Here is a 25,810-nt window from a genome sequence, read left to right as displayed (position 1 = left end):
AACAGTGAAAACGCAAGTTTATCCGTGAAATTATGCAAAAAGGTGAAATTCGACATATTAACCTGTACGTTTGTTTATCGTGGATTTTCTCAAAATAGCACCGTGCACAAAACGACTGGTTTCGCCTTGCAGGGTCACAAATGATGATACATTCTCTGATGATACCCTCTCCAACAGTGGTTCTCCTTTTGCCTATATTACCATCCTCCATACTGAGTGTGGGGGCAAGATGGATCTTTGTCCAAGCATGTTTGTCACATTTCCAGTTGATAAGAACCTTTTAATTATTGTCTTAACTGTAAATATGGACATTTTCAATGAAGCACCTAGTTTTTATAGCCATTCCCTGACTTACAACTTTGTTTTTAGTGTATCCTCTCGTCTTTCTGGTGTTGAAAAAATGCCTCTGTGTCACTTTATTATCATACATTAGTGAAAAAGAAAGAGAAGAAAAGAAGTTGATATAAAAATATTTCTGTTACATTTTGTGTATAAGTTTTTCTAGGGGTGGCAATAATTGTGGGCAATGTTTTTTTGAAATGCAATGAAAATCTTTGAGATTTTTTATTTTTCTCAGAATAAATTGCTTCCCTACAAAGTTGGAATTTTTTTTCCTCATTATTACAATAAATCGGCAAAAGATTTGTTTTTATACTTGTTAGTATGTATGTGTATATAGATATAATGTCTTATAATGATGGCTATCTGGCAGAAGCTAGAATAGGTGACAATTTTCTTAAAACTTACTGCACCAAACCCTCTAATCAAGATTGTTTTTTTAGATAATTCTTCAGCAAAATTGAAATTAGTAAATGGTTGTGAATATGAACATTATTATAATGAGGCTATACTGGGCCAAGATCCTACATTAACTAAAATAAATTAGTTCTTCTTTGTCATGACTCATGTAGTACACATGCCTCACACAATATTTGATTTGACCCAAGATCATAACATTTATTTAAGTTCCTTTGATAGAAAAACAAAAAAATACACAAGTATCACACATTTCCACACAACTAATGAATTACCAGTACATTTTACACTTTTAAGTAAATATCCAAATCATATATTGTTACACATTTTTTGTTATATATTCTTTGCCCCAAGGGAGTTTGACAAAAAAATAATGCAGGGAAAATAATTCATAAATCATTTGGTCTTAATGGTGTCATGAAGGCCTCACAGAAAAACGCTGTTTGGGAATGAGAATTATGATCCACGGTGTAGCTCCTACTCAACACCAAGAGGGATAGTGAAGGATAAGTAGTCTGACACTTCTCCCCACTGTGCTCTCATGTGCTGAAAAATTGTAATCCAAGTTGTCAGTACTGCCACCCAGAAAAGTAAGCCCAGTGCCGATCTCTTTACATCTGAAAGAAGGCATATAGCAAAAGTGTAAACATCAACGATCATTTGGGTTCACTGAAATGCTTTGACTACCACCCAGGGCGATGTTTTCTGAAACCCTTAACGCTTATACCTGCACACTGCAAAAACTGTTTATCTAATAAAATCTAACCAAGTGTTATTAATCTTATATCAGCAGCAAAAAATCTAGTTGCCATTGTTTTCAGTATAAAGAGACTTATCTAGCGTTTTTTCGTAAAATCATTTGACTTAATTTAAGAAGAGAATTGAAACCAAGCAAATGTTGAAAACATTAAAACAGAGCCCAGCCAAAAACTCCAATAAAATTTGTATCAACTTTGAGGGACAGCTATGACCATGCAGGATTATCCAGAACAAACGTGACGATTTTGCTACATACTATTCCTATTTATGTACCACAAAGCAAAATTTGAGCCTCCTACATGGTTTAGTTCTTGCGCTGTGGGCTTGTGAACTTTGACAAAAAAAAAGAGGCTGGACAAAATCGACACCCCCCTCCCCCTGTAAAACTGGCTGTATCTTGGAAAGTATTGATCTTACATAAGAGTAATTTTACAGTGTGTCTCCTGGGTAACATAGGTACACCTGGTAATTTTTTCAGAATTTTTGGAGACCTAAGTGCGTGGGCCCTGGTTGAACTGACGTGGAATGACCCTTAAAATAAGTCAACATTTTTGCAACTTTTTGGATTACACACTTTGAGGAGTGTTTTAATTCTATCCTATTGCAATGCTCCAGCGGCAGCAAACTTGTTTACACAAGGAATCGACGGAATGCTGGTGGTGTTCACGTCAACATCCCAGAGGAATTGTGGTGCTTTCGGGGCTGTAGAGCGGGAGTTAAAGTGAGGACGAGGCGATGGGAGAAGAAGTGGAGATACAAGCCCTCAGTTCCATCAATGGTAATGGGAAACGTAAACTCACTGGCTAACAATTGGATGGATTTACGCAGGTCTAAGCCCGCTCTGCTACCAGTCTCCACTGATGGGGTCAATGTGGAGGTGGTAAACACCTACAAGTATCTGGGCTTACACCTGGACAATAAACTGGACTGGTCAGCCCAAACTGAAGCACTCTACAAGAAAGGGCAGAGCAGGCTGTACTTTCTGAGGAGGCTGCGGTCCTTCAATGTCTTCAGTAAGCTCCTCAGGATGTTTTACCAGTCTGTTGTTGCCAGCATCCTCTTCTATGCTGTGGTATGCTGGGGAGGAAGCACAAAGAAGAAGGATGCTGGCTCTGTCGTGGGAGCCGAACTGGAGTGCATCACTTCAATATCAGATAAAAAGACCCTGAACAAACTGATCAACATCTTGGACAATGAATGTCATCCACTCCACAGCACTATTACAAAGCAGAAGAGCTTGATCAGCTGGAGACTTCGCTCACTGTCATGCACAACTGGCACACTGAGGAAGTAATTTGTCCCCAGGGCCATTGAACTGTTCAATACTTCACTAAAGGGAAGAGGAGAGATAGACTTCTCTGCATAGTCTGTCTGCCTCTCCACCTTCTCCATGTTTGTGTACTGACTGTTCACTAGCCTACTGTTTTACTGCTACACTGTTTACATGCTATATTAGCACATATGCATAACCCCTCCCTCCCACAGCCTGAATTGTGACCGTACTTAATACTTTATACTTAATATTATTATTAATTAATATTAAGATCACACAGTTAATTAAAAATCACACAGTATCCTCACAATATGTACACTCATCAACACTAAGAATCATTTAATACCATTGGTATTGTTATAAACATTTGACAATAGCCTCCACCATCATCAAACATGTTCTGAATGTATTTTTAAAAATCCGATACCGCATGGCGCAGTCCACCTTACCGTGATCACATAATTCATAGTTTACCCAACTCCTAGTTTACCACTACACCTCTGAGCGCTAGGTAAGTCTCTTCATACTAAAAACAATACCAAATAGATTTTTATTATGATCAAAAAATCTATTTTGTGTTTAGTATAAAGACACTTACACTCTTGTCTAAACACTTTTGTAAGATCATTTTGACTTAATTTAACAAGAGTTTCACTTATTTTAAGGAGTCTTATCAAGACAAATTTGCAGTGGCAGCCAGAGACGTCTTAAAATAAGTCAAACTCTTATTAAATGAAGTCAGATGATTTTTGAAAACAATACCTAGATTACATACCTGAAAACAATAAGTGACAGAAGAAAACAAAAAGTGTTTTGGCAATAAAGTACCTTTTAAATAGCCAAAGTAGGCTAGATCAAGGTCAGTGTTGAAATTACTGCATGCAAATCACTGAATGCTTCTGATGTAGGCTATCCTAGGCCTTCCCGTGTTTATGGGATTTCTTTGACAGTTGCAAACGGGAAAAGGTGACGATAGTCTTCTTTGCTCCCAGTGTACAAGTAGCCTATGATGTTCGAACCAGGTCTTCGTCAAATAGGCCTACACCATTACCTGTTGCAATAATGGTGTAGGCCTATTTGACGAATTGTACATTATGTCTATTTATTTGATAACATTAGTTTGCTACCACGTAACAATAAGCCGCTATTATTATTAGGACTCAACATGCTTCAGTGGGTATTATATGCTGTGGGCTTTAATTAGCGCATTTCGGGTAGCCTATCCTACATCTGGGCAATAAATATTGAACAAATTCCAGTCTACATGCCATGACAAACATTACCAGTAGTACTGACCGAATTTTAAACAGATCGTTTGCAAGTTATGGTAATGTTATAGCCTACTATCATGAACATTGCGTTTTCATCTCGTTAGCACATATGATCAGTCGTTATGTCTCGTCAAATTTCACTGATGAAGGAAGGTTTGCTTTATCCCAGAAAACTATACTCGTTTCGGTTAGGCTAGACTAAAACTGAAGAGATGAACTTGGCACTAATCATGTAGTGGTGTTTTCTATAGCCTATTAGTTAACCTGTCGTTCTTTGAACTCTTTAAAAATGTTGGGATATGTATGCGAGCTGCTTAGCCAAGTAGGCATAGCCTACTGCTTTTGAATGACTTTGAAACATATTTTACAAACGGGCCTCTGTGTACCTGATCACTATCCGCGATGTATCCGGAATGCTTTACACCTTTGTGTTCGGTAAGGTCTGCTGTTTATTCTGATATATGGTTCGTCATGTGTTAAGGGAAAGTTCATGAAGTATTCCACCGAGATGAATGGGTAGGGAGACGGGCGCAGCATGTAATATGATTAATTAAAGTTATTTTTCTCGCAAACCGTTTACCACAACAACTAGTGACTAACATCGTTTAAAAGCTGAGAAAAAGCTCTTTCGTGTGATACACGTGATCTCGTGTGATGAGTGGGCTACTTCACGAGTAGTTCAACAAAGAATGGGTGAATTTGGACTCACTCTCTTTTTTGCCGTGAGCTGTCACTTTCTCCACTGCCTAAAAGACTAAATTAATTTGCGCTCTGAATGCTAAGCTTAATTTGCCAGGCCATAGGCTAAATAGAAATTTACAAAAGTGAAAAATATATTGCTCAAGTGTCCTTTTCAAGACCTATGTTACCAAGTTTGAATGAAGTTTCTACGTTAAACGGTTGAAGCTGAATTAGACACAGAAATTTTGGTTAGGAGAATAACTAGAAAATGTATTTCTGAGGAATTACCAGTGCATGAAAGTTAACTTAGCTACAAAGCTAACTATGCAAACAATGTAAGATAACTGTGCTAACAGTGTTACTTTGCTAACAAACATTGCCTAAGTTAGCTGTTATGGTAACTAAGCTAACCATGCCAACTAGCTAACTAGCTAGTGAGGACTTATTTTGAAACAGTTGTGGGTAGGGGTGGGCGATATATATCGTCTGCGATAATATCGTGATTATTGTTTTAACGATATGCAAATTGACATTATTGAGTATTTAAATAACTTATGGGGGAAAAAAACACTCGAAATCACGCATTGAAGACTCATACATTCCCAGGAGGTGTATGCGGGAGAAGCCCCTGGCTGCAGCAGAGCAAGTGTCACGTGATCACTAGTGGGTCACAACGTTGTCACGCACGCCTAATGTTTATTTTGTGCTGCGAGAGTAGCCTACTTGGGATTTTATGCGGCTACTTCTGTTCAAGTAGCATTGATGAGACAGTCACGTATTTTCCTACACAGTATTATATGGAGAGAAAACATTAGCCTTTGAGTATTTTAATAGTCAGTTGTAAACAAAGAACTATTCTCATGTAACTCTTTTGTAAATGGACTGAAGTTCGCTCTAAATATCTACGTTTACCGATTATGCTAACCGTTAGCATCTCTATGGGATTTCTCATATACATTAGCCATAAGCTAACGCATTAGTTTCTATTCTGTAACTTGGAATGCTAGCCTACATGATTGCTCTTAAACAAAACATCGAAGGTAATAACTGAGATGTACTCTGTTGTTCTGCTTAGTTTTACAGTGAAATCTATGTAAAGGTTTGAAAGGAACTTCAGCTTCAGACTTTCTCTTGGGAAACTCTTAGGCCTATTCATCTTCTCTAATGTAGCTGGCTAGACCATGTCATTGCCACACACACAAGTGGGGGCAGAATTGGAAATGTGTCATATTGGAAATGTGTCATATAAATGTGACAATGCATTAGTTGATTTGGTTAAAAAGTCATAGGTTAGGTTATTGGTTATTATTGTAATGATGCTATTCATAAATAATGAGCTGTAAAGTAACTCAGACTTTAACAAAAACAATTTTTTAAAGAATATCGACCAATTATCGTTATCGTCAAAATCACAAAAAATATTGAGATATTATTTTTTGTCCATATCGCCCACCCCTATTTGTGGGCAGAGGAAACAGTTATTTTCTCAACCCAAACACTGGGTTAAGGCTGTCAAGTCATTTTGTGGGGTTGTTTTTACTCATGTTGGGTTATTTTTTTGTAACCTAGCTTGTTGGGTTGATAGTTTAGGACAGTGGCCCCTCCTCTCCCCCACCTGACGTGGAGTAGGCTACACTACCCAGCACCTGGGTGACTAACACAGCTGCATAGTTATTTGAGAGTTAAAAAAAATATTATTCTTCCATCCGTCTAGGGGTGTGTTTCCCAAAACCATAGTTGCTAACCTCTTAGCAACTTTGTTGGTTGCAATGCAATTTCCCATTGCCAACCAACTAAGTTGCTAACTAAGTTAGCAACTATGGTTTTGGGAAACGCACCCCAGTCCAGCAGCTGTCAACATGCAATGGAAATCAGGCAATTTCAGAAGGTATACTTTAACTTTTTTTTTTTTTTTATCTAGACAGATTTTAAAAGTCCACACAGTCACAAACCCTTCGTGAAATGAATAGATTAATCTGAGTACCCAGAAGCTCGCATCATGCTGAACGAACATGAAGGGATATTCTGCCTGTCAATTTCGTTCAGCCTCAAGCAGGTTAACAACAATTGTGTCATTAATGCTAACTACCGTTAGCTAACATTAACTTACAATTACTGCTAATGTTAATCTTAAACAGACTCATGAAAACATAGTACTGTGTTCACTGGGTATGAACTGCTGACAGAAACAAAACAAACTTTTACAACGAACTAAAATGAGCATACCAACAGCTGGTAGGTTAGCATTAGCAGACCGTATAGGTACCTTCTAAGCCTATGTCACTACGTTCACTGGAGGCAAAACAAACCATCACCTCAGCTGGAAAGCTACTCAAGCTAAACGAACAGTCATCTCTGGGAGGCTAAAGGTTATCATGCATCATCTTGCTGTGCTGTCGGGTGCCAGAACCGAAAAAGTCATTGGTTAAATTTTAAATACTAAACCGGTCAGTCAAAAAAAAAAAGAAAAAGCGACAACTATGGCTAAATGCCATCAGAAGAAAGGACAGGACGGAGGCAATCATCAAGAATGCTTGTGTTTGTAGCGCGCACTTCATAACAAAATACAGATACAGTTACAGTTACTATAGCTAGGTAAACTTGCTTTTCTAGCTAAATAAATATTTTTCTAGTGTATCTTATCATGCCTAGTTTTATCTTGTTAATTGGTAACTAACTTAGTAGCAAACGTTTGCTAACGTTAACCAGCCCAAACAACTAGTAGTGGCATGCTAGCATGTTTTCACCGCCGTTGCGAAGGGGTCTATAGCTATGGTAATTAAATATGCTTGTATATATATATATATATATATATATATAAATATGTGGTTGTACAGCCTAGGCTATGGTTGCAGCTAACGTTTGTCAGCTAATTTTAGAGAACACAGTTGAAGTAATGTTAGTCTCTTCACAAGCCACACGTACGGTAATAATCATGGCAAACATCTTATTAATTCATTCAGGGTAATGTTAGCTTCATATTATAACCATGTAACTTAACCAGGGTAGGAATTACATGGCAGCCATGGCCGTCGTTGCCCCTTGCGTTGGCCGTGATGCCCCTTTGAACAACACATGACAACCATATATCAGAATAAACAGCAGACTAGGGGTCGACCAATTATCGGCCTGGCCGATTATTAGGGCCGATATTTAGCATTTTTATAATAATCGGCATCGGTCATTTTTTCCACCAATAACACGATATTGAAATAGATAAAGAACGAAACGCGCTACTTTGTCTGTAAAGCGTCTCTCACTCCCTACATTTGCTACTCTGTGGTCAAGAGCATTGTCCCGCCCACTACACTGTCTGATTTGTTAGTTAGCATGAATGCAGCCAATCAGGATCGAAGACTGAACACAGAGAAAGTTTAGGATTCTCACTGATGCAGACTTTAGACTGGGCTTCAGCTGTACGGAGCTACTTTTTGAAGGTAAGGGAGGTAGCCTACATTGCTGAAGTTGCAATGAATCACAATCATCTACACTGAAGTTACAAAAACACCGCTTTGTAAGCTATTGTCTCTTTGATCCGGATCAATAAGTAAAGCACCCACTTCCTTCATTTAGCGAATTCCCGATTGATGCACGTTAGTGGTATGCTGTTTACTAGTTAGCCTACAAACTCGGGTGTTCTCTGCCTCCGCCTCGTCCGTTAATTGTGAATAACGGGACACCTCGGCGGACATAGTACAGACAAGTCCTAAATTATGCAATAGCGAACGTCAAAAAGTCCGACCTGAATTTGATCCGACCTGAACTAAATCGCGTCCTGAGCTGGCAATTAACGTGCCTTTTAGGCTCTCAAAAGTGTAGCTTATAGCATATGGACACAAATTGCATGCTTAAATAGCCTACACTCTAAAAAATGCTGGGTTATTTTCTCAACCCAAACGCTGAGTTGAAACTTTTGGGTCATTGTGTGGGGTTGTTTTTACTCATGTTGGGTTATTTTCTGTAACCCAGCTTGTTGGGTTGATAGTTTAGGACAGCCCCCCTCCTCTCCCCCACCTGACGTGAGCACACTACCCAGCACCAGGGTAACTTTAACACAGCTGCATAGTTATTTGAGTGTTCGGGGGATATCGTTATTCTTTCAACCGTCCATGCAGTCCAGCAGCTGTCAACATGCAGTGAAAATCAGGCGATTTTGGAAGGTATGTATCTGCTTTTAACTTTTTTTATTATTATTATTCAGACGGATTTTAAAAGTACACAAAGAGACACCCTTCGTGATATGAATGGATATGCCGATCTGCCTGCCAATTTCGTTCAGCCTAAGCAGGTTAAGAATTGTGTCATTCAAGCCAGCTAACGTTAGCTAACATTAACTTACAATTACTGCTCATGTTAAATCTACACAAAGACAGACTCTTAAAAACATTCAGTTCTGTGTTCACTGGGTATGAACTGCTGAACAGAAACAAAACAAACTTTTACAATGAACTAAAATTAGCATACCAACAGCTGGCTAGGTTAACGTTAGCAGATGGTTGGTATGCTAACGTTAATTAAATGCTTCGTGGTAGTGCAGCATGTGTGTCAGCTAATGTATACAGTCGAAGTAGTCTCTTCACACGTATGGTAATCATCAACGTTCAGTAATATTAAACAACTCCATGAGGTGGTCATGGTTTCCGAGTGTGTTGCGCTAATATTTTGTCTCCAGGTTTTTAATGTTTCACTGATCATGGTTCGTAGAAAGTCTTGATATAAAGTTCTGTCAATAGCAGTGATTAATTTACTCTTTTTCTTTCTTTGATTGACAGGGCTGACCCCCGAATGGACCGTGGAATCTAGCGGTCTTCATGGAAGTAACTTATCACATGCTGATGCTGCTTTTAGAGTAGGCTATCCATTCAAAAATAAAGTAAACTGTCAAATAAATAATTATGTCGAACTGTTTTATTTCATTGCATGGCTGTTTGTTGCCCATTTTCTCTCAATGCAACCCAAATACAGGGTTTAGAAAACCTGACAACTGGTTATTTTAACTAGTGGTTCTGTTGATATAACCCAGTGGTTTGGGTTGAATCTATACCCAATATACTGTGTGAATTTTACTCAACATTTATATAGCTATAACCCAGAACTTTGGTTACCTTTACCCAGTCTATTTTGCCAATTTAACTAACGTTGTGTTGATTTAACCCAGCGTTTTGGGTTAGAATCATACCCAATCTGCTGGGTTTAATAATGTACCCAGACCATTGGGTTAGGATAACTCAATGTGGTGTTGGTCCAATAGTTATCCAGCGGCTGGGTTATATTTGGGTTATTTTTAACCCAACATTTTTTAGTGTGTAAGAACTATTTTAAAATTGTTTTGTTAAACTATTCAACCATACCACTTGCCATCACGCATGCACCTCTCACACTCACACACACGATGGCAAAGCATCCTCTTTGTGACAGGTCCCTTAAAGGAATTATCCGGAGTAAAATGCACTTTAGATCGATTTGTTAGATCGATAAGATCCGTAGGAGTCTTATTGCTGAGTGTGTTGTAACACGCTCTGGAAATTCACAATTTCGTCGCCGTTTAAAAAAAAAAAAAAAAATAGTCCAGTATTTCTTTCGAAATTGAAATGAAGTTGTATGGACTGGACTATGTTTTTTTTTTTTTTTAAACGGCGACGAAATTGTGAATTTCCAGAGCGTGTTACACAGCAATAAGACTCCTACGGACTTTCCCCTGAAGGTGGCGGCAAAGATGGCAACATTTCCGGAAAGGTACTGGCTTGATGAAAATTCATTCTGGACTCTCTATTCGACCACATAAAGACCTCGGGATACTTCGGTTTGGCTTTAGGGACCCTCTACTCACTACCACGTAAGTGTTATGTTGTTTGGAACTGTAGAAGAGGTATAAAAATAGCGTTTTGTAGCGGCGCAATTGAAATGCCCCGCTCACTTCCAGGCTACGAGTTGTGACTGAAAACGGTACAATCGAACTTTCTCAAAACACATCCAAATGACATAATTTTGATGTCAACTCAACGTATGTACCCCCAATCATCCGGAAAGTGCATTTTACTCCGGATAATTCCTTTAACAAGCACATAGCCCATTGTGTAGGCCTACTCTATGAAAATAATTGCTATCACTCAGCTCTTGGATTAACATGATAGGCCTACACAGGATATACACTTGCAAGTGATGCAAGTTGATAGACAATTGTGTATCAAAAGAAAGAAAAGTTTGCATAATTAAATGCTTTTGAATTAAATTTTTGCAGCATATCACCTTTACTATCTACCCCCCTTTTTGACATCTGACATATCGGTTTTACATATCGGTTATCGGCCTCCTGTTTTGGTAATAATTGATATCGGCCCTGAAAAAAACATATCGGTCGATCCCTACAGCAGACCTTACCGAACACAAAGGTGTAAAGCAGTTCTACTTTACGGTTACAAATATCGGCAAATATTAAAATCAGAGGATATACAGCTGACTAAGAGTTTGTGAAAATAGCCTTAAAGATCACAAAATACTAAGCATGCATCTAGGCTATTTGAGTTTCTTAAAGCCGAGCCGTGCTTAAATTGTTCAAAACATGATTTCATAACAGGCCAAATATAAAATAAATGTTAAATATAGCCTAGATATCTGTAAATATTATATTATCAGATGATTTACAGTTCTATGTAATATGTCATGTTTCATGTTTTTGTAATGTTTCATACAGTGATGCAGGTCTACTGCTGTGAATAGGCTAAATACAACTTTGATTTTTATAGCCTACTACTGTATAGTTAACTGAAATTCCAAGCCTGAACTTAACGTTACTGGGCGTTTTTGGTTGTAGCATTATCAGTCATTTAGCTAACGTCACCCGGTAGCATACAAGTTATTATGTTTTAAACAACTCCATAGGTGGTCATGGTTTCCGAGTGTGTTGCGCTAATATTTTGTCTCCTGGTGGATTTCTAATGTTTGTCACCATCATTCACTGATAATGGTTGATGAAAATCTTAATATAAAGTTCTGTAAATAACTGATTAATGATTCACAGGGGTGACCCCCAAAACGGACGGTGGAATCTGCCTGCCTTCATGGAAGTATCACATCCTTTTTAGACTAGTCTAGCTATCAGTTCAAAAAATAAACTGTCAAATAAATAATTATGTCCATGTGTTTTATTTCATTGCATGGCTATTGGATGGATTTTAAAACATTATATTGTAACATTCATGATTTGCATTTATTGTAATTATTATCAATTAAGTGTTTGGATTAAGGAGGGAAAGAAGATTAGAATTAGAATAACTCATAAACAAGGGTTGGCAACCCACTCAAAGGCAAAATAAAGTGTTTCAACCAATAATCGACGAGATGCGTGTTCAGGAGTTTTAATTGCACGGGAGGGAGAGGGAGGGAGTAGCGAGCTAGCTCTCTGTTTTGTTTGAACATCCAACAGAAGTGGCGTATCCCCGCTATCGCTGATACAACCTTTAACCCACCGAGGGCAGGAGAAAAGTAGCCTAACAATGTGATGTTTTACCTCGAGTCTAGTCAGAGATACACTTTAGTGTAGCATGTGGTGTTTGTTAGCTAACATTTTCTAATTTCCCTTGGTCATATCGCTGCTGCAGGCAGGCTCTGCTTAACAAAAAGTGAGAGATAAAGCCCGCCCTCAGAAACAACTGATAGGTAGCCTAGGTCTGCAAAGAGAGGCCAATCACTTGCCTGCCATTCTCTCTCTCTGTCTTTCACTTTCCCTCTCTCTATTAATCTCGCATGAAGTCGACAATAGTCTCATTCCTGACCAAAGACACCCCCCCACGTGAATAACATATTTACATATTTATTTACTGACCAACAATTCACTAACTTTACCCTCAGTCGCCAGCCCATAACTTCTATTAGTTACTTACGTGTCTGCAAATATACAGTCTAATTAGGTTTCGGTCACGGTTAGCTTAGTGCGCAAGCTAAACCATAGGCAGAGAATGGGCATACTAGCTAGCTTTATATGCTAAGCTTAGCAAAAATATGAACTAAATCCCTTGTATTAAAACAATTATGCAGCACTTCTTTGAAGCAACTTGAACTTCTTGTGAGAGTTTACTGGCAGATTAGGCGCCCTTCGGTGCATTACCATCACCTACTGAACCACGTCACGTAGGGTGAACAATGCTATTCTCAGTTTTGTTGCTATAGGGAGGGAAATTAATCTCATCGCCACCTACTGGTTTCATTCCTAGAGTTTAGTGGAGTGGATGGGATTTTGTTTTTTTGAAAAAATATATCTCGGTGCACATTGGGAACTTAATTCAATGCCTTCCATTTGCTATGCACTGGGGTCACCTCTATTGCTTATAGTGGGCATACCTTATTTTTAGGATCAGTTGAATTGTTTTGAGTTTTTTTTGTAATATGGTGATAACGAACTACAGTTGCATGCGACGTTACCGGTTTAGGCGCGTCACATCTAACTGATCAAATCGGCCAATTTGCTTGACTGGCTTAACATATTTTTGTAATAACAGAGCGTGATGTAAACCGCGTGGTGATTACCTTTATCTCAGGATAACTTGTGGTGTGCTCCTACTCACACTGGCAGTAAGTGTTAAGTGTCAATGCTAACAAGGCTAATAAACAAACCATGCTACCGTGAGTAATGTCGAAGGGTAAAGTCACGTGACTTCTTTTGTAGTCCGAAACAAAACAAGCAAATTCGATTTTTTTTTTTAAGGAAAATTCCGGTTTTTAGCACTTTAAGGCCCTTTTCTGGTTTGTTTTGGATGAACTAGAGTGGTGGACACCGAAATTTTGACGATTGGTCCTGTCTCGACTTTTCTGACTCGTTTTGAATCGCCTTTTCACTTTTTAGGGTGGCTGGCAATGGGCATACTGTAGTAGGCTACTCAAACATGTCCTAAAACAACCCTTGACGTTCGTTTTCAAAACTGTGCAACTCACCGAGTGGTTAGTGGAGTTCGTTGACTATTAAAAGCAAATATATCGGCGCAATGTATGATTCGTATTTGAACGTGAAGCATAGACGGTGGCGCAGTAGTAATATCAACGTGCAATGAGTCTTCCAACAGAAATCAATGGGATTTTACAAAATGCCAAATAATAGACGACAGAAACTGTATTTCGCTACGCTACTTGTTTTGGAACATCAACGAACACCACTAACCACCCTGTGAGTTGCACAGTTTTGAAAACGAACGTTAAGGGTTGTTTTAGGACATGTTTGAGTAGCCTACTACAGTATGCCCATTGCCAGCCACCCTGAGAGGTGAAAAGACGATTCAAAACGAGTCAGAAAAGTCGAGACAGGACCAATCGTCAAAATTTCGGTGTCCACCACTCTAGTTCATCCAAAACAAACCAGAAAAGGGCCTTAAAGTGCTAAAAACCGGAATTTTCCTTTAAGGCGGCAAAATAGGGACTGGCATTTTCACAGTTAGTAGATTATTACTGTATACACACTGAAAAATATTATGCTGGATAACTTCGCTGATTTGGCTTCACAATATTTTTTAAGAATAGGTCTATGGGACTTAACATTGGAGCTGCTCTTCGATAGGAACGCATCCACTTGGGGCGCTGGTTTTCACTTTCCCTCCCTATTGTGCATGCAGGAATGGCCTGTGGTAGGTCATTGGTGGTCATACTGAAATAATATCTATAACTGTGATCATTTTGATCACTATAATGGTCAAATATTTGTTACATTTCCATACCATCATATCTCTACTCACATGTTTTAATCTGAAGTTGCTCATTGTAGGTTGGCTTCACAAACGCTTCTCTAAAAAACCATACCACATTCACCAGCCACAAAAATGGAAGAAATGCAAAGCCTCCTGAGGAAAGAAACAAACTTGGTTAAATCACAGATATCCATTTGAGTATTTAGTTTAGAAATGACAGTTGCCAGTTCAGCATACCTAGGTAATATTTCCTGCAAAGGCTGAGCTTTTCTTCATTAGGTACACGTTCCAGATTCATTTCTGTTTCTTCTTGATGATATCTGGTTGAGTGAAAAAAGTCATTTTCTTTGGAACAGTTGACTGTAATTTGAATCATCACACCACATAATCATATCAAAATGTGATGTCAATGCAAAATACGTACTCTTTTGATCCCGTGAGGGAAATTTGGTCTCTGCATTTATCCCAATCCACGAATTAGTGAAACAAACACAGCACACAGTGAACACACTAACCCGGAGCAGTGAGCTGCCTGCTACATTCCCCCGCCCACATTTTTCCTACTAGTGTTGCATGGTGTATCGATACTAGAAAGGCATCACGATGCCTACACGCAAACGTTTTTAAAATCGATACTTTATTAAAATAATAACGTTATGTGTCTGTGTGACTGCTTAGGGCTGCACAATTAATCAAATTTTAATCACGATCACGATTTTGACTTCCCACAATCAAATTTAAGTGATCGAGCGATATTAAAAAAAGCGTGCTCTACCCATAGAACCAACATGGCAACCCATAGAACGCTCCGCTACAAAACAAATCAAGCGCTCCTTAAACCTGTCTGACCATGTGCCTGCATGCAGCCTACCAATGACAGCTGTTCCCTGCACTGCTCAGCACTGCTCAGTTTGGATGCACTGTGGACTAGTAGCATTATGTTAACTTAGTAGGCTAGTAAGACTATACAAAAAAAAGACGACAAATCAAATGTGTGGCACAGAAGGCCAAGAGCTTGTCCCTCGAAACGGATCATCCGTTGTTCGAAAATATTTCGGATTTCAGACAAGTGAAGTCCTCACGGGATCAAAAGAGTATATATATACACTATATAGTATATTTAGCCTATTCACAGCAGTAGACCTGCATCAAGGTATGAAACAGAACATGAAACATTACATAGAACTGTAAATAATAGAACTGATTTTAATATTTACAGATATCTAGGCTATATTTAACATTATTTTCTATTTGGCCTGTTATGAAATCATGTAGCCTATTGAACAATTTCAGCAGTTCAGCTTTTAGAAACTCAAATAGTCTACAAGCATGTTTACCATTTTGTGATCATTAAGGCTACTTTGACAAACTCTTAGTGAGCTGATTTTAATATTTACAGATATCTAGTAAATATCTTGTAACATTTATTTTGTATTTGGCCTGTTATGAAATCATGTAGGCCTATTGAACAATTTAAACACACTGTGAAACCTGGAGACATGCATTAAGACATTGCTGCAAATGTAAAACCGGATTACTCTGGAATGGCTAACTGTACAGGGGAATAGAGCATCACAGTCCCGCCCGTCCTCCGAGAGAGCTTAGTTTCCGGAAGTAAGTTTCCCATTCATTTCTCCCATAGACGTTTTGAAAAAATACGTAACTAAAGAGTTTTAGAGCATGTCTTAGGCTAAACAGCTACGGCATAATTCATAGGCATACAACATATCATTTCGAGTGAAAAAATTAAGAGAAAGTCCAAAAAAAGTCAAAGGTACAAGACTGTGTACATATTTTCATTTCCGAGCAAAGGAACTACTCATCCCATAAACCACTGCGCCTCACTGAATAATATAGGCAAAACCGGCGCGATTTTGCCATTTAAACAACTTCCAACCGACGACAGCACACAAACCTTTTCCTCCAAACAGTGGTTTTTATATAGTGAATGTGCAGTGAATGTGAATGTGTATTTCAGGAGTAAAATAATAGTGTTTTGGTATTGAATGTTATATTTACCATTGTGTATTTTATATCGTGTGTGTGTGAAAGTGGTTAATGTTAGCAACATGGTGCATCGTATCTGACTGCCATCCTAATGCATGGACCGGTGCATGGTCTGCTCTTGGACCACCATATTCAGTTTATTAACTTGCTGTGAATTATTACACAAAATGTTCATTAAATGTGCGAAGTATTTCTAGGTTAATGATTGATGATATGACTCGTACAGTATGAAGGCTACAGTAGCCTAGCTAATGTTACCTAGCATTACCAACCTCCCTGCAAAACTCACCACACAACTTTGTAGATCTTGTCCCTCATGCTGGCCCTTACAAAACCCACAAGCTGATCCTCGGATACACAACAGTCAATAATGTGACCCGATTTAAGGTTGTTTTCACCCCTTTGGACACTCTTGATTTCGTCCTTGAAACAGTGAAATATTCACGGGGGCATGGACGGTTTGCTAACCATTTTACTGCAGTGTCTAGCTGGTGGTAGCATCCAGCTTGGGCTATCAGTATCAGCTAGCTAGTTAGTTCAAAAGTTTAAGTACTTAACAGAGGAGGCTTCTATAAGACTACAGGTTAGGCAGTGATTCACCAAAAGAAAAGTAAAAAACAAAACACCAAAAAAATCTTACAATAATCCCAATTTTACTCCTTTGAAATAGAAATACAGTCATTAACACGAGCTGTTTTCCTGAAATAAATTCTGTGACAACAGCGCCATCGTCACCCGCGGTGGAACAGAGAATTACAGTGAATCAAACTGATTCACCAACTTTTCGTTTTGCTTCACTACCATAGATATCTTTCCTCATTGACTTCAATGTAAATCGAGTGAAAAACCAGACGGCTCGTGGATTTTTTCCCGTTTCAATTGATCCTTATGGCAGATAAGTCCCACCAGTGAAGCAGTGACCGATTGGATAGAATTTCACACTTCCTGCCGTTGAATATGATTGACGCAACACTCTGGCCCATCACTGTCTCCATTAGTGAGCTTGCTTGCCATCACTTTTGCCTTCAGTTACCTTACTAGAGTTTCATTATAAATTGTGTAACTCATTCACCTAGTTTGTTTTACATTCATTTTGTAAGGTACATCGGATTTTTTTCTGTGTAGGGGAGAACGTTATATTTAGACGGGGAGAACGTTATATATTTTCTAACATCAGCTAGGGGGGAAAGCTTGCTAGCGGTCTCCCCACCAGTCAGCTAGTGACTCGCTAAGTCCTAGCAGAGCCCGTCTAACTGTCCTAGCAAGATGGATTCGACGGCAAGATGGATTCGAAGTTTCAGGCGATGAACATCGTTGACCACAACTTACAGGATTCTTTACAGACTTTTGAAATGAGTAGAACTTATGAGTGAATGCAGAGGGGAGACCAAGAGACTACCTGTGAAATTAACACAGTGGGTGCTACGGTAAGGATAAACTTGTTCCATGTAGGCTATGCATTAGAAAGTGCAGCAACGTAGCCGTGCTGCAAGTTCACTGATGTGTTATGATAACATTAGACTATGCTATGGATGTGTTATAACGTTTTGGCTTCCCATTTTAAATCCTCAACTTTGTCATAGACAATTCAGAACAATCTGCTTGAAGCTAAATTTCAACTACCATTTAAAAACGAAATAAGCACAGCACCGTTTTTCGTGTGATATTGATAAGACCACTTGACATTTCATGCAAAGTAGGCTATAATTGTCCACTATCGTAACATTATGTTGATGTGGCTGGAGTGATTCAGAAAAATTGTCTAGGATTCTTCAGTGTATCAGGAGGCAAATGCCAAGTGGATTTTTAGTTTTGTAGAGAAGGAAGGCAGTGACAGTAACAAAATGGTTGGTCAAACATATGCCAGAGCAGCAGTCATGGTATAATTTCTTAATATAAATTTCTTAAGTCAACACAATATGCGCAGTTTATTCTTTGTTATAGGCCTAGTGTCGAGGAGCCCAGAGGCAAGAATGTGTCTCTCAATAGGCTACTGAATTTGACATTGCTTAGAGCCTGCACTATGCCTTATGGGGCATAATTAGTAGCTTAGAATATTGGAAGGTTGTTGTTTCAAGATGTTGTGGACATCAACAACTTGCATTAATACACTGCTAATACAGTCTAACCAAGTGTTATTCATCTTATATCAAGATCAGAAAATATAGTTGGTATTGTTTTCAGTATAGAGACTTAACTAGTCACTAATTAGTGCTAAAGTGGAGATGCTCTTTTTTGGGGGCATGACCATAGATAGCCTAGTCTTTGCAAGCAATATGTCTAACTGTCTTGTCCAGTCTAAGGCCTACTACACCCCATTTGTGGCCTGTAAGCTTACTTTGAGATGGTGGTAAACAGGTCTTGATTTCTCAACAAATCTCTCTGTCTAGCTCTCCGACTGATCAAACAACATAGCTTTTGTTTATGCCATTGTAGACAGTTCAATGTAATCATGTGTCTCATACATTCAACCTCACCAACTTTGGCAGGTGTGTTAGGCGCAATGTTCGTTTCTGGGGTTGGGGGGGGGGGGGGGGGGGGTGTCATAATTTCATAACTGCTTCACTAGAAAAAAATAGCACCAGCCGCCACTGGTACTTAATGAGGATATACAGGGCTCTTTATGGCTCGACTAAGTTGATGTTGCCTATAAACAACAATTCATGTTCATAGAAACAACAAGGTCACTAAAACATAATATATTTCATACCTGTGTTGCAGCATGTAGGCTAATGTTAGCAGCATTATAATGACATTCTAATGTCTGAAAGCCAGGCTAATGATTAGCCTGCCCTATCGGCTACCTGAAAAGTTAAGTGTTTAAACTAGCATTTACAGTGTTCTATTTGATGGTGTATTGGCCCTGACTAAGTTCGTGTGATATATAAACCACAATCCTTGTTGGTAGAAGTACCAATGTTCGTCTAGAAAGTTTTTATTCACATTAAGATTTTCGCCATAGGCAGTAAACGACTACGCCATCTTTGTCAATAATTTTCGCTGAGAAAGTTTCAAACTACCATAACGGCCTTTCCACCAATCAGAGGCATCACTGTGGGATTGTTCAGGATTGTGGGTAATGAAGTACTTATCCAAGACATCGCGAATAAGACATTTGTCTCAAAACAAGGTTAGTGCCCCATGAACTTTCGCCGTCTATATGAGCATATACAATCGCTTAGTACAGCCGTAACTGGTTTTAAGTTTACCATGTGCAGTTACGTTTTTTATGGCTTATACCCCAATTGTCAATGGAGAAATTGTATTGAATTCTTACTTCCGGCATCGGCTGTGGGCGGGACTGTGATGCTCTATGCCAGTGTTTCTTAACTGGTGGGTCGGGATCCAAAAGTGGGTCGCAGAACCGTTCAGGGTGGGTCGCGGAGCTTGTGTGCCCCCTCCCCTCCCCCCGCGCATTTCAAATGCTACCTTATCAGATCTGATATCACACCTTTCAGATCTAATGGGTCAAAATGGGACAGAAACCCAGTGTGTGGCGTGCAGTGTGTGTGTGTGTGTGTGGTGTGCAGTGTATTGGTGGCACATGAGAGCATGAAACCATCAAAACTAAAATGCCACATGGAAACTAAGCACCCTGTCAAAAACAAACTGCCGAGTCTTTTGAAAGGTGACGTCAGGAGTTGAAGGTTTCACAAATGTAAAAGTTCCGGTCGGCCTACAGGCGCTTTGCGTGTCTTACCATGTACCACACACACACACACACACACCAAAACTAAAAACAAGTTCCGGTCGGCCTCCAGGCGCTTTGCGTGTCTCACCATGTACCACACACACACACACACACACACACACACACACACACACACACAGTGGCGGATTTAGCAAATTGGGGGCCCAAGGCGAAGGTATGTATGGGGCTGAATGGTGGATAGGCAGGTAAAGCTAATCTACGGGAAAGTAAAGGTTGGAGAGGAGAAAAAAACCTTCCCCTTTAAACCCTACTTTACTCCAAAATGAAGATGGAAAGCAGAGAACACACAAAGTGTAGCACTACACAAACTAATAGTCACGATAGCCCAACAGAGAACTCGACCCCCGCCCCCCACCACCACCTGATGGCCCTTTAATTCCCCTTTACGTCTGTTTGCTTTTCTCCTATAGGCAACTTCTTGAAATATAATTGTTTTAATACTTATATACAGTATTAATTGGTACACTTTACATTTATGTATACTATCTTATCCGGGGTTTTTTTCTGCCTACACCAGAACGAGCATCAGGTGGTTGAAATGCAGTCATTTCTAACCTATTCCCAACTGCTGCATCTGCTTTGCACTGCATGACATCTCACCATAGGGTAGCCTACACAATTTAACCGGCAATGGCTATATTTTGGATATAGGCTATAGGCTTAAATGTCACTCGGACAGACCGAGATAATTGTTTTTTTTACTCCAGCCGACAGTCTGTCCTGCATTGACAACATGCTACATAGCCTAAACAAATGTTATAGGTTTTTCTACTTTTTTTACTTGTATGCTTGATTTTAAACTATCTACTTTGTGAATGAAGTTGTAGCCTACTTTCCTTTGTTCAATGTGCTTGTTGAACGATGCTGGCAAGCGTGTCCCTGTTTCCCTGTCATCATGTCATTGCTCTCATCTCGTTGTTGCTGCACCTTCCAGTGAAGTTTTCTGAGCTGTTAGATTTATAGAACATCTACTTCCGTGTAATGACACGGGCTGATACCACATAAGCCAGTCGTAACTTTTATTATTGTGGGGCAACGCTTTGGGCGAATTCGCGATGTAGGCCTAATTCACTAACGAAACTGGCATGAGAGGGGAGATTTTCTGACGTTTCAACAACGAAACAGAGTTTGCCATCGTTGCAATAAGTAAGCATTTGTCGCTAGTCGCCATTTTTTCTTGCTAGGGATGGCCAAAAGTCACTTAATCTAGCGACAAAGTCGCTAAATTGGCAACACTTTCCCAGACGTCCTTTGCGTTTATCTTTCGCGCAACGCACGTTACAGACTAGGCCTAGTCCATTTCATTGTGGGAGTAGGGGGTGTATGTGTAGGGACATAACCATGAACTGGACATTTTAAAGGGACACCAGGCAACGTTTTCGTGTTAATTAATCATCTTCGTAAGTCGGTATATGGTTAAATGACTCATTACAGGGCGAATGAAGACTCTCTCGCCCGCCCCTACTGCCTGTAGGAAGAATATCCCGCTTGCAAGTTCAGTGTATCGTACCCGGCGACCGAAGCAGTTTCAGTTTCCATCCTGCATCCACAGCACAGAGGGAGGCTAACAAAACGCTAGCGATTGTTGCAAACGTGTGTATAATGGCAGAGCCGGCGAAGAAGCAGCGAAAACCCTTGACGGAAGATGCAAAGAAAAGGAAAAGAGCTTCAGACCGAGCGAGGGGGAGTTTTGTAGAGAAAAAGCATCAGGCTTGCCTGGTGTCCCTTTAACTACTGCGTCAATGTTTTAACGTATTTCTTAAGAATATTATTACAATTTACTATACTTTTTAAGCGTTCATGACGACAAGGGTGTTTTTTTTTTTTTTTAGGTTGGTTGGGGGCCCCCCTACAAAGACTACTGGTAGGGGGCCCCAAGCAGCCACCTACCTATGCCTCTATGTTAAAGGAATTATCCGGAGTAAAATGCACTTTAGATCGATTTCCGGATGATTGGGGGTACATACGTTGAGTTGACATCAAAATTATGTCATTCGGATGTGTTTTGAGAAAGTTTGATTGTACCGTTTTCAGTCACAACTCGTAGCCTGGAAGTGAGCGGGGCATTTCAATTGCGCCGCTACAAAACGCTATTTCTTTACCTCTTCTACAGTTCCAAACAACATAACACTTACGTGGTAGTGAGTAGAGGGTCCCTAAAGCCAAACCGAAGTATCCCGAGGTCTTTATGTGGTCGAATAGAGTCCAGAATGAATTTCATCAAGCCAGTACCTTTCCGGGAATGTTGCCATCTTTGCCGCCACCTTGAGGGGAAAGTCCGTAGGATCTGCCATTTCGAAAGAAATACTGGACTATGTTTTTTTTTTTTTTTTTAAACGGCGACGAAATTGTGAATTTCCAGAGCGTGTTACAACACACTCAGCAATAAGACTCCTACGGACTTTCCCCTCAAAGTGGCGGCAAAGATGGCAACATTTCTGTAAAGGTACTGGCTTGATGAAATTCATTCTGGACTCTATTCGACCACATAAAGACCTCGGGATACTTCGGTTTGGCTTTAGGGACCCTCTACTCACTACCACGTAAGTGTTATGTTGTTTGGAACTGTAGAAGAGGTACAAAAATAGCGTTTTGTAGCGGCGCAATTGAAATGCCCCACTCACTTCCAGGCTACGAGTTGTGACTGAAAACGGTACAATCGAACTTTCTCAAAACACATCCTAATGACATAATTTTGATGTCAACTCAACGTATGTACCCCCAATAATCCGGAAATCGATCTAAAGTGCATTTTACTCCGGATAATTCCTTTAAGACCGCCCCTGCACACACACACACACATCAAAACTAAAAACAAGTTCCGGTCGGCCTCCAGGCGCTTTGCGTGTCTCACCATGTAGCTCGCCGTATCCGTTGGCTTGAACGGCTAAATATATGGGCCGCAACTTCATGGACATGTGAAATTGTGGGTCCCAAAGCCAGACCAGTAAGAACCACTGCTCTATGCAGAGATCAAATTATAGAGTATACTTATACGTTACTGATACAGTGCCTGACACCTTTAACAGCTCTCAACCAAACATCCCAATGCATTTACGAGTGCTACTAAGTATAAGTATACTCTTTTGATCCCGTGAGGGATACGTTAGAACAATTAGGGGTACGTTATTTACGTCTTTGTGAAGTTTTGCTACACATGACGTTAGCTAGCTACGTTTCTGAAATACATGTTACCAATTGGTATTGATAAAACCATTTTGCACAGATTCATTTAACGTTAGCTATAGGCTATCTATTGTCTAAAACTACTCTGACAGTGGTTGTTGAACGCTGATGTTGCTGTCTTTGTCTTACTTGTTAGCTTACGTCCCAACTGTTTCAGTGCCCTATTACGTTATAATGTTACAGCTCAATTGGTCTATGAAATAGCGTTGTGCATATGCAAGAATAAACAACTGAGGTTAAATGGAATATAAACCATACCTTTCGCAGTTAGAGTGCGGCAACTATTAGTTGAATCACAGCAGACTTCGTCACTATTGTACTTCCGTAAAGCTTCTTCTTCTCCTTTTGCGATAGCCGGCACCCTTTTAGCTGTACTGCTGCCATCGTCTGGAGCAATCCATTACTGCATCATATCTGAATAGGCTCGTTCGACTTCGTGCAGCGCTGCTCAGATCTGACTGTCTGAACGTTCATGTCACATGAGCGCCATTTTGAACATTTTCAGCCCGAAAACGAGGTTGAGGTGGTAGGAAGTTAGGAAGTTATGTTGTTGTTGTTGTTGTTGTGAGTGAAGGGGGGGGGGGGGGGGGGGGTAAGCTACTTTAGGGTGACCATTTCCATAACACCAAAAAGCAGGACATTATCTGGCATATCAATAAATTACTATGGTGTACATAGGACTCTGGTATACTTACAATACAATTTTGTGTGGTTTAACTATTACGGACGGGCCATCTCTAGGCTTTTACCCCAAAATCACACTGTTCTTATACTCTAGAAGCCACTGTTCTCACCCAATTTGGCCCACCATCAAATGCTTGACCTCTTTGGAAAGCTAAGACACAGTAGTTTCAGTAGAGACCATCAGAATAACTGTGTACTGACACAGGGCTACAGAGGCTATAATATATTTTTTTCTTCCTGCCAGATTGCAAACATCTCTGAACTGACCACAAATCAGCCCTCTAGGTCACTTAACCTTACGAGCCCGACCGTTCTAATTTCGTTACAAAAGTAACGATGGCCAATCGTCTAATATCTCAGCTGTCCAATGACTGATTTTATTTCTGAAATCTTCCCCGTAATGCTGACAACATAAGCTTCAATTTGATATGATTTGTTAAGGGGTTTATGGCGCGAAATGTTTTGGATACTTGAAGATGAGTCTTGAAAAAATATTTTCACTTGAGTCTGTGCATTTGACGTGAACAGCCGGATGCCACCTGCACTTAAAGGAACACGCCACCCAAAATCAGTAGTAATATATGTTCTTACCTTAACTTTCACGAGTTGAGTCATACCTCTCCCGCGCCGGTAGGTGCACTCAAACGCTCTGTCGCGCGGCGCGAATGTGTTAGCATGTTGCTATGCTGCAAAAAAGTACAGAGTGGGGGTCCAGATGTCTTCTGATTACGAGCCAACACAAGAGGTTTGTAATATGTTTGTGAATGAAATGTTGAATCATACAGCAGTTAGGTCCGGCTACATTATTTATTTATTTCTGATTGAATGAAAGACTATCTGGCTTGAGAAAATTTATATTATCATTGCTCACATACGTTTTGCATTCTCTGCATGTCTTTTTTTTTTCAGATTATGTTGGACCTTGAAGCAGTTGGGGAGGACTACCACAGCTTTCAAGAGCATATAAACGCCATAAACAATTAGTTGTGCCGTCGTCAGCCAGATATTAGTCATATAATGGACAGGATGAGGCAAACTGTCTATAAGAGGGTAGAGCAAATGGCAAAGCCAACTGAAGAGGTGATGGAGATGTTCCAATTTCTTTGGGTGCCAGAGCTGGTGAGTAGCAAAGTCTTATAGTAGTATTACTATAATGTGAGTTCAGTGCTGTTCAGTAGTAAGTTCTATAACCATTTATTGGTAACTACAATTTCCTCTGTTTTGTTTTGTTTGTTTATTTGTAGATGCATCATGAAATGAAGTTGCGGTTTGGACTGGACTTAAAGCTAAGCCTGCATAACACCCTCAGTATATTGACCCCTAACGTCATCAGAGTGGCTGACAGTGGGAGTCAGAGGGAGAGGCTGTCAAGCCTACAAGATACTAACACAGATGGTAAGTCACCAGCTTCTTCTTTTCCCTTGCACCCTTCAATTATTTAATAATAATAAGATCATTAAACTATGTTTTAATGAAATCATTCTTTGTTTCTTTTGACATTTCAGACCTTCAAAAAAGTGCTGCTGTCCTACATTTAGAACCATTAGAATGTAAAATAATGGCACCCCTGATGGTTCATCATATAGAACCTTTTTAAAAGGTTCCATTTGGAACCATTTAGGGTGCCTTATTTGTATCAAAGGATGGAACCTTTTTAGGTTCCATGTGGAACCTTTTTTTCTTAGAGTGTGGGGATAGGCCTAGCCAATGTACGACTTCAGCCTTTTAATATATTTGCTGCATTAGGTCAGTCTTTCTAGAACAGGCAAGGGCTTTCTAGCCTCACGTCAGCAGCGCTGCATCACCC

General features: G+C 39.7%; 1 protein-coding gene and 1 long non-coding RNA gene across 3 annotated transcripts; one reads left to right on the top strand and one right to left on the bottom strand.

Moving 5' to 3' along the window:
- Nucleotides 1-931: 931 nt before the first annotated feature.
- Nucleotides 932-23,670, bottom strand: psenen (presenilin enhancer, gamma-secretase subunit). 2 transcript variants are annotated; one of them, XM_076281221.1, is made up of 5 exons: nucleotides 23,578-23,670; nucleotides 14,652-14,734; nucleotides 14,463-14,567; nucleotides 2,495-2,592; nucleotides 1,282-1,373 (listed from the first exon to the last, which is right to left on the bottom strand). In XM_076281221.1, the coding sequence occupies exons 2-5, from the start codon at nucleotides 14,710-14,712 to the stop codon at nucleotides 1,368-1,370; spliced, it is 270 nt and encodes an 89-aa protein (XP_076137336.1). In that variant the 5' UTR covers nucleotides 14,713-14,734; nucleotides 23,578-23,670; the 3' UTR covers nucleotides 1,282-1,367. The 2 variants fall into 2 exon arrangements, with proteins under 2 accessions (XP_076137335.1, XP_076137336.1); XM_076281220.1 differs by lacking the exon at nucleotides 2,495-2,592 and having other exon boundaries at nucleotides 932-1,373.
- A 1,023-nt stretch (nucleotides 23,671-24,693) lies between these two features.
- LOC143118532 (uncharacterized) lies at nucleotides 24,694-25,515 on the top strand. Its single transcript, XR_012986183.1, has 3 exons — nucleotides 24,694-24,748; nucleotides 24,913-25,122; nucleotides 25,248-25,515. It is a non-coding gene; the product is annotated as an uncharacterized LOC143118532 (long non-coding RNA).
- The last annotated feature ends 295 nt before the right edge of the window (nucleotides 25,516-25,810 follow it).

The sequence above is a fragment of the Alosa pseudoharengus genome, unplaced genomic scaffold, assembly GCF_046254945.1.
Source record: "Alosa pseudoharengus isolate Yale_2024_CS ecotype anadromous, Long Island Sound unplaced genomic scaffold, YU_APseudo_1.1 YU_APseudo_1.1_scf_12, whole genome shotgun sequence".
Lineage (NCBI taxonomy): Eukaryota > Metazoa > Chordata > Actinopteri > Clupeiformes > Clupeidae > Alosa > Alosa pseudoharengus.
This window is presented reverse-complemented; position numbering and strand designations above follow the sequence as displayed.